General features: G+C 35.3%; 2 protein-coding genes across 2 annotated transcripts; one reads left to right on the top strand and one right to left on the bottom strand.

The window, feature by feature from the left end:
- The first annotated feature begins 400 nt into the window (after window positions 1-400).
- On the top strand, window positions 401-3,169 carry LOC105782119 (lipoyl synthase, mitochondrial). Its single transcript, XM_012606623.2, has 4 exons — window positions 401-965; window positions 1,060-1,271; window positions 1,580-1,959; window positions 2,806-3,169. The coding sequence occupies exons 1-4, from the start codon at window positions 532-534 to the stop codon at window positions 2,911-2,913; spliced, it is 1,134 nt and encodes a 377-aa protein (XP_012462077.1). The 5' UTR covers window positions 401-531; the 3' UTR covers window positions 2,914-3,169.
- Window positions 3,170-3,718: 549 nt separating this feature from the next.
- Window positions 3,719-6,850, bottom strand: LOC105782121 (uncharacterized). Its single transcript, XM_012606631.2, has 2 exons — window positions 6,175-6,850; window positions 3,719-4,040 (listed from the first exon to the last, which is right to left on the bottom strand). The coding sequence occupies exons 1-2, from the start codon at window positions 6,442-6,444 to the stop codon at window positions 3,876-3,878; spliced, it is 435 nt and encodes a 144-aa protein (XP_012462085.1). The 5' UTR covers window positions 6,445-6,850; the 3' UTR covers window positions 3,719-3,875.
- Window positions 6,851-13,270: the final 6,420 nt, after the last annotated feature.

A 13,270-nucleotide genomic window follows, 5' to 3' on the forward strand; every position in this document is an offset into this window, starting at 1 on the left:
AATTTGGATGATGATTCTCTCTCTCTCTTGGAAAAATTGGATAGCCATACTTAAATTTAATACATAGAAAGAAATTAAGATTCAATATAATATTGGTTGTGCCTTAAAATCGTTGATCCGAGAATCAATTGAAAAACTGATTGAAACTATATTTTTTTTGTTTTTTGTTTTTTAAAATAATGTATTGAAGTGAAGTGAAAGTAGGAATAAAAAATTGATGATGTATGATTGGACCATCCATCCATCGTTTTATGAGAAGCTTATAGAAAATGAATGAATAAGGGAGAGATCCACCACCCACGATATCCCCAGCCTGAAAGGAAAAGAGCAGTTAGTAAAAGCCCAACAACAAATATTTAAGTCCAAAAGGAAGCCCAAATCTAATAACTGAAAACTGACAAATCAGCAGCGCAGGTGAAGTTGGAACCAGCCACCCATTCCCCTCCCATCCTCACCAAAGCCATCGCAACACCATCCTCGTCTCTGTTCACTTGACCACCTGAAAAGAGAAGCTAGAAATAGAGAGGAGAAATGATGCAATCTCGCTTTACCTCTGTTGTTCGTGCCATATCATCCGCCGCAAAGGCAAGGCCCTTCTCATCCACCATCGATTCACCTACCCCCACCAAACCCGATTTTCCTCCCACCCTTGCTGGCCTCCGGGCCCGCCTTGCCGCCGAATCTCCCACCCTCTCCGATTTTGTGGGTCTCCAAACCAATAACCTCTATTCGGTCGAAGTCGGCACCAAGAAAAAACCGCTCCCTAAGCCCAAATGGATGAGAGAATCCATTCCCGGCGGCGAAAAATACGTTCAGATTAAAGCCAAATTAAGGGAATTAAAACTCCACACTGTCTGCGAAGAAGCTCGATGCCCCAATCTTGGCGAGTGCTGGTCCGGTGGCGAGACTGGGACCGCAACTGCCACCATAATGATCCTGGGTGATACTTGTACTCGCGGTTGCAGGTATTCCTTTTTTTTTTTTTAAGTAAAAAGTAAATGTGATGCCTATAAATTTATATATTTACTTATCAAATTTTATTGTTTGTGATCTTTCCAGGTTTTGCAACGTGAAGACGTCGCGAACGCCGCCTCCACCAGATCCCGATGAACCGAGGAATGTTGCGGAGGCAATTGCATCGTGGGGTTTGGATTACGTGGTGATTACGAGCGTGGACCGGGATGATTTGGCTGATCAAGGAAGTGGGCATTTTGCGGAAACCGTTGAGAAGTTGAAAACTTTGAAGCCAAATATGCTTATAGAAGCCTTGGGTATCAATTACATCTTAAACTTTACTTAATTTTTACTTATTGGCATGTCCTCTGACACTGAAGGTTGAAGCTTAGCTCCTTTCTATATATAGATAATAAGTAAATGCCCTTGTAGAAGTAAAATCCTTAATCAGGTTTCGGCATTTATGGTTGGTAGGGATTTATTTTCACAAAATTCTGTAGTTTGACATAAAAAAAAAATTGCAATGAGGGGCTGTTCTTGCTTATTTACCTCTTCAGGATTTCTTATCCAGTCTGAGTTCGTACATCTTAGCTGATTTTGGCTTGCACTGTTTTCAATCTCTTAGTTCCTGATTTCCGGGGAGATGCTGGCTGTGTAGAGAAAGTTGCAAAATCTGGATTGGATGTCTTTGCTCATAATATTGAGACTGTTGAAGAACTTCAAAGGGTTGTACGTGATCACCGTGCTAATTTTAAGCAATCTTTGGATGTTCTAATGATGGCCAAAGAGTATGCTCCTGCTGGAACACTTACCAAGACTTCGATTATGTTAGGATGTGGAGAAACGCCTGATCAAGTTGTGAAAACAATGGAGAAGGTCAGAGCAGCAGGTGTTGATGTAATGACATTCGGTCAGTACATGAGACCATCAAAGCGTCACATGCCCGTATCAGAATATATTACACCTGAAGCTTTTGAAAAATATCGAGCCCTTGGCATGGAAATGGTATGCCTGTGATGTTTGATTCTAAAATTTATAGTTTTCTTCATAAATTGCCGCTATGTCTCTGCTCATATTGATTGAATGCCTAACCAATTTACCTTATCTGGTTTCTTTTGATAATTTTCTTAGTCTGTCTTTGGCTTGGTTGACTACAATTGCTTGTTGAAAGAAAAAGGGTACCTTCCTTTAATGGATCTTGTTAAGTTGCTTTTACCAATGGTTTTTAAGTGCTTTTGCAGAAGGGATCTAAAATTGAGGAATGAAAATGTTAGAATGTATGACAATATAATTGCCAATGCTAGCTTGCCAACTATATTCATCTCATCTTTTTGCTGTTCCCTTTTAAAACACCTGCCATTCATGATTGGAGCTGACAGTTAATGAGTTCTAATAATTTGTACTACTGGCACTCGTATCCATTCCAGGTTGATGTAGAGCTTTCTCAACGTATTCTTAAAAGTGATTTTTAGGATAAAGTTTTGTTTATTTTCATTCATAAATTTGCATACATGATATGTTTATAAGTTGTTTAAAATGAGATTCGAACAAGCCTACGAACAACGATAATATTTATTTTATAGAAGATAATGAAATAATAAAAATAAAGAGATGAAATCTTAACTGGTGTGTATAAATTCCTAATACTGATGGGGATATATTGCTAATTGTTTTGCTTTGCTTTTATGCAAAGTCTTAATTAGTTTACACATCATTCTTTAAGAATTCTTTAAGTTTCTTTCTTAAATAAATATACTAGTTTGTTATTGCAATAGTGTTTCTTTTTTGCCAGAATATTGAATCAGCTATTGAAGTTGTAATAGTACTTAGTAAAAAAGTGTGAATATGCAGGGATTTCGATATGTGGCATCTGGTCCCATGGTCAGATCATCCTACAAGGCAGGAGAATTCTACATCAAATCTATGATAGAATCTGATCGTTCTGCTGCTTCTTCATAGTTCCTTTTCTCTTCATTCCCTATGTTATTCTTTTTCTTTGGCTATCATTAACTTGCTTCTGATACTACACAGCTTGGCTAATAAATTGGTTTGGAGGCTGACAGCCAATGATTCGGTACTCCAATTGTTGCAGTATATTGGCACCAATTTCTAATTGAGATTTGTGTCGTATTTGTTGATGTTGTAATTATACGTAAGCTACACTTTTGGTGCTTTATGAAATATTATGATCAAGGTTTAGGTTTTAATTGTATAATCATGCATTTTTGCCCTCTAAGTACAATACAAGTGTTTTCATTCTCATTCCATAGGGCTGCTAGCCTATGTACGAGGGTGTTAGAATTTGTGATCATGCTCAAACTCCTTAGACATTGTATTAGATAGGAAATATTTTATTTTTCATGCTTGTGCCAATAAGCTACTAAATGCTTAGACTCTGTTAGGCTTACTAAAAGACTTCAGTATATAAGCATGAGCCTATATTTTGACTTGTCCATTTAGTATACGATTGAATTATGAAAAGAGAATTGTTTAGGATCAAAATGGGATAGCAATGGGGCCCCCAAATCCTTTTGGACCTCAGCATATTTTAGGCCCTTAGTTTGCAGTCTATGGGTTAAGGTTGCTCAATTAACAGCTCATATACGAAGAACAAAGAAAGAATGGTCATATGCATGAATGGATTTAGACCCTTTAGTTAGTGTTGTGTTGTTTGGGATTAGTTTAAACTTGTTGTGGCCATAATAACGTTAAGTTTGAAGTTAATTCAAAAGATTGATTCACACACTTGTCTTAACTCTTAAGATATTGCAAATTTTCCTTTTGTGAATTCCCTCTCGTTTGTCACAAAAAAAAGGCAGCAAATGAAAATGTCAGTTTTCTTAAAATGCAAATGTACAAATATAAAAATATCCTGGTGCTTTTTTTCCATTCCATGCATGCTTCTTGTCTCAGTTGCAGCATCAGCTTAAGCTTGAAGGCACACCAATGCTTTGGCTCTGTTGATGCAGAGGTCTCAAGACACGGTCTGGTGGACATGGCAGCAGAGCTGGAGTAGGATGTGCAATGAAAGTAGGAGTTTCCTCACCAGGCATTAAAACTGATACTTCACTCGCATAAACTGTCATCTGCATAATTAAACAGATTTTCAATGTTTAAGCAACAAAACAGCCAAGTATTTGTAAAGAAGGAAGAGGATCCAAATCAGTGAAGGTACATTAATTCATGAAACCAGACAAAGTCTTAATTGTGGTTTAACATTTATTATTATATTGTTCGTCCATTAACCAAGGGAGTTGAAAACCTTAGAAGAGACAAAAGGATGAGTTATTGCATTCTTGGGATACAAGCATAACTAGCATATAAAAATAATTGAGGTAAGATAAGAATAATTATATGTAGCCAACACCATTCCCCACTAATAAAACAAAACCATTGTCTGCAAAATTTTCTACCTTTTCCCCACAAATAAAGGGGTGGGGGTTTCCAACAACCGGATGAAATTGAAAAATAGGCACAACTCAACTAGGCAAGTAGCTAGCAAGCAAAGCTAAGATGATATATTATTAAACTAAGGGACAGATGAAAGCGTGCCATGCTTTGATCATACAAAGTGGGGAATCCACAGCACCATATGTTAGTATTATTCTATTCTTCAGCTAAGTAACACATCAGGTGATGGTGTTGGCCAATGCTTTAGCCAAAACTTGCATCCAACCAACAATTCAGCATGGAACGCTCCACCCTTTTATCAATGCACTTAATGCAAAAGGACATTAATATATGAAGATATGGCATTAAAGATTTTGTTGCTATCTCCTGTTAAGATCTTAAGGCGATGTTCCTTCATTTTGACCCCCCCCCGCCCGGGGTTGCCGACTTTTGATTGGATGGAAGCTCAAAAAGTCAAAATGATGGGAAAGATTTAGATATTAAAAAATAAACAAAAGTTAGGCAACACTTCAAGTCTGCCGGTCATTAAGTGTGACATTTGAGACAAAAATCACATGTTGGTGATGCATAATGCATACCGCTGTGTGAACTGAGAATTCCGAGCCATCCACTGCCATCTTCCATGGAGATGATGGGATTAGTATTTAATCGGCATGCCTTATCCTAAAATTAACCCACAATCCTCAATCAACTAATTAAGCTAAACTCTAAATGCTATTAGAGCCATATAGCATAATACCATGGGGACAAACAACAAGGCCATGGTTTCACGAGTGAGAGAAAAAGGAGGCATGACAACTGGCAAGATGGTCAGCATACATGTAGAAGATGGGTCCTTGCCACTAACCTTTTTGTCTAAGGAAAAGAGATTTTGTCCACAAAGACCAAAAACAAAGTTGTCCACAAATTGAAATACTTAAATAACCCAATATACACGCAGTTGAAGGTTACTGTATGATAGTATCAAAGACTAAGTTCAAGCCTTGATAACTCTTTCTTCTTCTTTTTTAGAAAAATATCATGAGACACCTGTACTATAAATTAAATTATATTTCGTTTTCTCTATTAAAAAAAATTAGTCCTTATACATGATCACAAAGTAAATCGATTCTTTTATTAGAAATTCCTTCTATTTTTACTGTTAAAATTTTATCTTTGTACATCAACACGGAGTACACATGACAAGCCACATGTCACTGCTTAATTATTTTGTTAGTCATGCCAGTTTTTAACAATAAAAATTTTAACAAAAAAATCAATTTACTCTTTGATCTAATGTATAGAGACTAATTTATTTAATTTTTTAGTAAAAAAGACAAAATACAATTGGACTACTCCATGATAATTTTTTTTTTTTCGAATTTCGTCGGGTGTTCGAAAAGATGAGGGAGGAAGATAAAAGAAGAAGAGCACAAACTTTATGATAAAAGTGTAGTAACGAAATGGATTAGTTTTGATGCAACAATGCAGTTTGCATAATGATCAAAGTGATGCACCAAATTAGCTATAATTACAGACACAACAAAAGAAGAGTCACAATCATGCTGCCAAGCCCACTCATTAACTCTGCTAAACAGCAAAAATAAAACATCAAATTGCAAGAAACACATATAGAGATAGAAAGAGAGTGAAAGGTAACCATTTCTAATATTAAAGTTTTCATGTATAATCCTTTTCTATTATTCTGGATCACTCATTCCATTTTGTTTCCACATACCAAGAAAATCTTATGGCAAATTTCGAATACTTGAATTCAACCGAAAAAAAAAAGGGGGAAAGTTTAGAGAGAGAGAGAGAGAGAGAGCTTACTTTGGGAGAAGGGTAATTAAGCTTGGCATTGAAAATATTGTGAGACTCAAGGTCATTAGGGGTTGTAGAGGTATCGGAAGTTGGCCTGAGGAACCTCTCGAAGATAGCCATAACAAGGAACATTGATATGAGAATTGCAGTAGCTACAAACCCAAACGACACCGCATTCACCGAGTTGTCGAAACGTCTCCAATGCTCTTCCCTCTCTAAACTCAATGGATCCACTGTGGCCGTAGGTGGCACCGTTTCCCAGAAATATTCACCACCCATTAACCCAAAAACACACCAACCAACCTTGTTGTATAAGGAGCAGAATCAAGCAAAAACACTTGTAAACATGATCAGAGAGCCATCCTATTCCCATGTATGCATGTAGTATGATAGTATCCTATCCTCCATTAATAATAACATGCCTTAACAAAAAAAAAAAAAAAACACCACTTCAAGTTTGAGGCACTGGAAACTTCTTTCTCTCAAGGTTTCGCCTTTACTTATATATATATATATATAATATGCACCAACACTTTGAATGTTCTTTGCCCTTCAAGCCTCTTAAGAAGAGAGGATAGATGAACAGGGTATTACCGCCGGTTGAAAATGAGAGAGCTTTTTTGGGTTGTCTGAAAAATAGACCTTTTATTGCTTCTTCTTACTCACCTCTTGGCTCTTACAATTCAATCTTTGCATTCTCCTATATATATATAAAATATAGATATAGTTACTGTTGTTCAAAAATTTTTTAAATAAAATCATTATTACTATTAATGCAGCATTTACTCCAAATATGATGCTACGAAAACTTGTCACTATACAAGAACCACTATCATTACCGGAGTTCAGATTTTTTTTTTTATTGACTGACATAAATTTAGAATCTTTACTTAAATCTAAGGTTTTAGTACATATTTTTGTCTTAATTATTGGAAATTTTCGTATTAAAAATTTTCAGACCGGGTAGTTCTTAGCAAGATAGATACGCATCTACGTACGGTTCATTAATTACAAAATTAGTTCTGGATTAACTTTTTTGGGCAGCATTTTTGCGTTTGAACTTAGGAATACAATGTTGAATATCAACTCCAATGTGTTTTGTTAGTGTTTATTGTTGTGTAAAGTTTAGCTTTGGTCAACCGTAATGAAGTGACACAATTGAAAGTTGAGGATGCAAGTGGCACACTAAGAAAAATGGAATAAAATTCAGTAAAGCAATGGTTTGCATTGAAGACGATGGTTGAAGAGGACATGCTGGAGCACATCCAGAATGCCAAAACTCTCAAAGAAGCATGAGATACATTGGCAAGTTTGTTCTCCAAGAGAAATGACACAAAGCTTCAACTCCTCGAGGGCAAATTATTATCGATGGCACAACGTGACATGACATCTCGTAGTATTTCCACAAGGTGAAGTCGTTATGCTGAGAGATTGGTGATTTGGATCCACAAGCTCTGATTGGGGACACTAGGGTGAAGAGGATAATCATACATAGTCTGAGACTAGAGTTCAGAGGCTTTGTTGCTATAGTACAAGGATAACAAACCCAACCATCACTTGTTGAGTTTGAGAATTTGCTTGCTGGTCAAGAAGCGTTAGCAAAGAATATGGGAGGAGCAAACAGTTTATGCCAACAAGAGAAGTTGGAATTTCAAACAGCAATGTAGATCGAAAAGAAATAAGGACAAGGTAGAGAGTTTACGAGATAAAGGGAGTTCTCATACAGGAGGAGACTGTAAGCTGGTTGGTCATTGTGATGTTGATTATATGGGTGATCATGATACCCAACACTCAACGACTGGGTATGTGTTTTTGTTTGGGTCAGAAGCAGTTTCTTGATGCAATAAAAGTCAGTCAACTGTTTCTTTGTCAACAACAAAAGTTAAATATCGAGCTGTAACGATGGTAGCTCGAGAAAGTACTTGGCTCATGTAAGTGTTACGGGATTTGCATTAACCAATAGAGTGTGCTACTCCTCTGTTCTTTGATAACGTGTCATCAATGCTTTTGGCTGAGAACCTAGTTTTCCATATAAGAACTAAACATGTGGAGGTTCATTATCACTTCATCAATGAGAAAGTGCTGCAAGAAGAGATTAAGTTGCAACATGTTAAGATGGAAGAGCAAGTTGCATACTTATTCACGAAAGGCTTGAGTGGCAATAAGATTGAAGTTTTTGTCACCAACTAGGTATGTTGGAAAGGAAGTAAGCTGGTTTAGAGGGGGAGTGTTGAATATCTAACCGCCTCCAAACGTGCAAACATTTAAAATAAAGATCGTGCAAATAAAATATATAATTAAAGTGCAGTATCTGAAAGCAAACAGGTCAAATTGTAATATAGAAGTGTTGCAACGAAACATCGGTAAGTATTTCGAGGATCATACCTAATGGAGGTTGAACTAAATCTAAAATTATCTTCTACGGTAACAAGTCTAAACAGTAATCACTAAAAATTATATTACGATAAGTAATAGTAAAAATTAAGGTCATAAAATAAAACAAAATTATTAAAATGAAGTTGATAAACGAAAAACTCTCTAATAATAAGCAGAAGATTAACTTGCTTCAGTGGTTGTAATTAACTTCACAATTCGGGTTTTATTAGTGAATCAGTTATTAACTAACCCGTATTACCTCTTGGCCTTTACTAATTAATTAATCGACTAGTACTCACTTATCTCTCAGTCTCACTTTTCTGACCAGGATAAATCACTATTTACTCAGTAAACTTATCTCTCAACCTCGTTTCAATCCTAAGGTTTAAGCACACATAAATTTATACCAACTAAATCGTATGAGAAACCCTCATTCTTCCATTAATCACTCCTACATCCACTCTTTAATATCCTTAAAGGACTTAGCCACTCATTGATTCAATTACTATCTTCATTAGAATTAAATTAATCATGCAAAACACACAAATTAAATTAAAACAAAAAAGGATAGAAATTGATCCGCTTGATAAATTGGATGTGTTCGAATCCGCGAAATCCTTTAATAGTTGTCGAGATATCGTCGTTTGCAAGAGAAACGTAAAATAAAATTATGAAAATACTTAATAACGAAGACTTGGACTTAAAATCAAATCCAAGTTGAATAACAAGAAATAAAACTATTTTTAAAATAAAATAAAACTAAGCGAAATCCTAAACTACTAAACTAAAACCCTAAAACGGCTTGGCAAAAGCTCTCTCTAGTTGAGCATAAGCCTCCTATTTATAGGCAAAGTTAGCAGCCCAAATTAGGTCAATTACAAGCCTTAATTGCACTAAATATTGATTGTACGGATGAAATCACCCTTGCTTAATTTCTGCCCTCTGTCAGACCTATGTCACGGCACAGCCTAGTGCGTGTTGCGATACACAACTTTGAATATAAATTCTTATGCTCGTATAGCTGTGTTGCGACACCGGAAGCTTGTGTTGCGACTCGGTTGTCGTTCCTAATACTTTTGGGCCTGAAAATAGGTGTCATGCATACTCAATTAAATCATTAAAACTACCTTAAAGTTGATATTGACCCAATAGGTCAAGTAACTCGAAATATTGCATAAAAATGTTTATTTTGTAATAATTTAAATCTAAACTAATAAAACTTAAAATGCAATAATTAAACACTAAACAACTTAAAAACAAGCTCGTTAAGTGTCAAAAAGTACTTAAATTGCCACTACAATTTGTGGCAGGTCAATATCAACACCAGTTTGATGGAAAATGTGTTTTGTTAGTGTTTACCGTTATGCAAAGTTTAACTTCTCTTTAGTTTTTAGGCACTAAGTTTAGTTTAAGTATTTTGTTAGTAATGGAATAAATTCCACATTATTCAGGAACAAAAAGGAAAATGTTATGAGTTTATATAAAAACCCATATCCTACATAGCTCAAAAACATAAAAGTAGTGAGACTTTGGGTCTATATAAAGACTTATGTTGTAAGTATTATTTGCACCAAACTAAATATTGAATCTTCTATTTGGTTTTTTAAAGTCTTCCTTTATTTTCTTATTTTGGAGTTTTAGAAGGTGTAGCTAAATTTTAGTTTAGTGGTGTCATGAACTTGAGTGTTCTACAACCACAGAGCATACTAAGAAAAGTTTCACTTCTTCCAACCTGACTTTGATACCAATTGTAGAACACTTAGGCCCATGGTAACATTAAACTAAAATTTAGCTACACCTTTTAAACTAAGAAAAAAAAGAGGAATTTTAAAAAACCAAATAAAAGATTCAATATTTGGTTTGGTGTAAATAATACTTACAACATAGGTCTTTATATAGACCCAAAGTCTAACTACCTTTATGTTTTTGAGCTATGTGGAATATGGACTTTTATAAAAACTCATAACCCTTTGCTTTTTATTCCTAAATAATGTGGAATTCATTCCCCTACTTATATAAAACTTAATACTAAAATTAGTACCTAAATACTACTCACCAAAGTTAAACTTTTTACAATATAAACATTGACAAAATATATTTTTCAGTAAGTTAGTGTTGATATTCAAGACTCCCCCTCAACACTAACTTCCACCATGCCAAACTGATGGCAAAAGCTTCTGAGTTTGTTGTTAGAAAAGCCTTTTGTAAATAAGTTTGCCCATCAACTACACACGGCTTTCTTTGTACTCCTATAAATTTTGTAATTTCTTCTTATCACCTATAATTTGATTTGAGTAGCTCGAACAACCAATCCAATGGTTCTCATGATCAATTTGATTGGACATTACAGTTGTAAAAACCATATTCTTTTTCATAACAAACAATGTGATACGAGATCAAAGGCCCGACAAATGCGTTCCAAACTAAATGGGACCATCCAGGAGTTTGTTAGCAAGGCCTTAGATGCGTACACAAAAGAAAGGGAAAATCAAGATTTCAAATATTGGGAATCTTGGTCCAAGACACCAAATCTTGCAGCCAAAGCGCATTGGATCTCCGTTACGAGCATCAACGATTCAATTTCGGTAGGAGATGGATCACAAGCCCAAATTCTTGAGGGCAAGGCCCAATAAGAAGATTCCAAGCCCAATCAAGAAATCCACCCATACTTAGTTGAAAATCAGGCCAAATTGTCAAAGTGGCCCAAGTTGTAAAGTTTTATTTTTATTTATTTATTTATTTATTTTACTTAGTTTAAATTTTATATTCAGTCCAAGAGTTCCAAATAAAAGACCCTTGGCGAATTTCCATATTAAAATAATTAGGAGTTTTTTTAGTTTTAGTTTTAGTGTTCTAATTAAATTAGGAAAACATTTGAAAGGCCTATTTATATGGCTTGGCCACCACCCTACATTACATTACAATTACATTGAAAATTTCAGATTTGATTTGAGTGAAAATTCTCTTTGAGTTCTTCAAGGATTTTCTCTTGAGTTTTCTTTAAAAGTTGTTTTAACAATCTTTTGATTGTGGAGCCATCTTCAACCTTCTTCTTGCCATTGATATTCTTTGGAGGGAGATTAGAGCCGTTTGAAGGAGTTGTGAGATCTTTCGGGATTTCAAGGCTTCTTAGGACTTATCTTTTAATTTCTTACTGTCAATTCTTTCTTTATTTCTGCTTGTGCCGAATCTTTATCTAATTTATTTTCCGTTCTTATTGTGTTTTCAGCCTTTTTCTATCTTAAGGAATTAGCCCAAAAATCCCCAATTTCTAGGGTTCTTGCCGATTCATCCATACTCTTTTTGGGAGAAATTAGATTGCCGAAATTTGGGGAAAACTATCTGGGTGTTCAATTGGGCAGAATCACAATCTCTTCTAGGGTTTCAAGATTCCTTATTAACACTTATTTCTATTCTCTATTTGATTCTTTACTGTTTTGGGGATTTTATTTCAGATCTGAAAATTCAAAAATCTAATCTTTTAATTTTCTGTTTCGTTTCAGATCTAATGGTTTAGGGTTTTCGTAGGAGTTTCTCGTGACTTGGCAACTCAATCTTGGTCCGCGCGCAACCCCCGTATCATTTGGTATCAGATTTTGGGCGTTTTGGGTGTTCTTGGTTGATTTCTAAACTGATCTCTATTTTTTAAATTACAAACAGCAGTTTTACCCAGAAAAATTTTCGAAAAAAATTCATTTGAGTGGGTAAACGTTTTCTGATTGATCTGAAATTTTACATACATATTTTTGGCACTGTTATTGAATATAAAAAAATATTTCCCGCAAAAAAATAAGTCGAAAAAGTCAAAAAATTGAAAAAAGACGAAATCCAATAAAAAATTTAAAAAATATTCAGCGGGTTGAATTTGGTGCCCAAATTTTCCAGATCAAAAATTCAATATTTGAAGACATTCCAGATTTAATTTTGTGATTTTTTGAGATCGGGAACACCTCGAACGAAGTTGTCAAGTTACTCCGCAGTTTTTCGGGTTTTCTGTTTTCAACAATTTTATTGATTCTTAGCTGTAGGTTTTCATTTGTTTGCTTTTTATTCTCCTTTACAATATCTAACACCTTCTTGTTTCTTGTGTTAGTAGGATTTAAACGTGTGCCCAATTCTTCCTCGGTGTAACACGAATCAATTGGTGTCTCGTCAGTTTTTGGCATCCTAGTGCACATTAGGATTCTTTGGTAGATCGGTTCATCCACTCTCTAATTGGTTGATATAAACTCTGATAAAGAACTCACAAGATTGAATTCTACCTCATTGAGAATTTGAATTTTCTTTTTGAGTGATTAACGGTGAGGTTTGCTAACTTTTATTTTTGAGTGTTGAGTGTTTTGCAGATTTAAAAAAAAATGTCTACAGGTGATAATAATGGTGACATATTTAAAAAATTCCAACAACAGTTGGATGAACAGGCTGCTGCTCTTCGAGCTTTGACTGCTACCATCAATGAGGTGCGATTGAATCAAGAACCTCATCCAATCAAAGAAGATAGGGATAACCAACCCCAAAGGCGCGGCCCTCGACGTGTCACTAGAATGGATGATGATTTTCATGATTGTGGGCAACCTTCTTTGGCAAAACCGAAATTCACAATTCCCCAATTTCGTGGTAAGAATGATCCTGACGCTTATTGTGAATGGGAATCTAAGATTGAACTTATGTTTCGGTATTATAAATGTCCGGATGATGAAAAGGTAGCGTTAGCAACACTGGAATTTTC

The sequence above is a fragment of the Gossypium raimondii genome, chromosome 13, assembly GCF_025698545.1.
Source record: "Gossypium raimondii isolate GPD5lz chromosome 13, ASM2569854v1, whole genome shotgun sequence".
Classification (NCBI taxonomy): domain Eukaryota; kingdom Viridiplantae; phylum Streptophyta; class Magnoliopsida; order Malvales; family Malvaceae; genus Gossypium; species Gossypium raimondii.

Excerpts from the sequence above, each read along its gene's own strand:
- LOC105782119 (XM_012606623.2), top strand. The coding sequence starts at position 532 with ATGATGCAATCTCGCTTTACCTCTGTTGTTCGTGCCATATCATCCGCC. Across the intron at positions 1,272-1,579 it reads TATGCTTATAGAAGCCTTGG|TTCCTGATTTCCGGGGAGAT; the intron begins GTATCAATTACA and ends TCAATCTCTTAG. Across the intron at positions 1,960-2,805 it reads GAGCCCTTGGCATGGAAATG|GGATTTCGATATGTGGCATC; the intron begins GTATGCCTGTGA and ends GTGAATATGCAG.
- LOC105782121 (XM_012606631.2), bottom strand. The coding sequence starts at position 6,444 with ATGGGTGGTGAATATTTCTGGGAAACGGTGCCACCTACGGCCACAGTG. Across the intron at positions 4,041-6,174 it reads TTAATTACCCTTCTCCCAAA|ATGACAGTTTATGCGAGTGA; the intron begins GTAAGCTCTCTC and ends TTAATTATGCAG.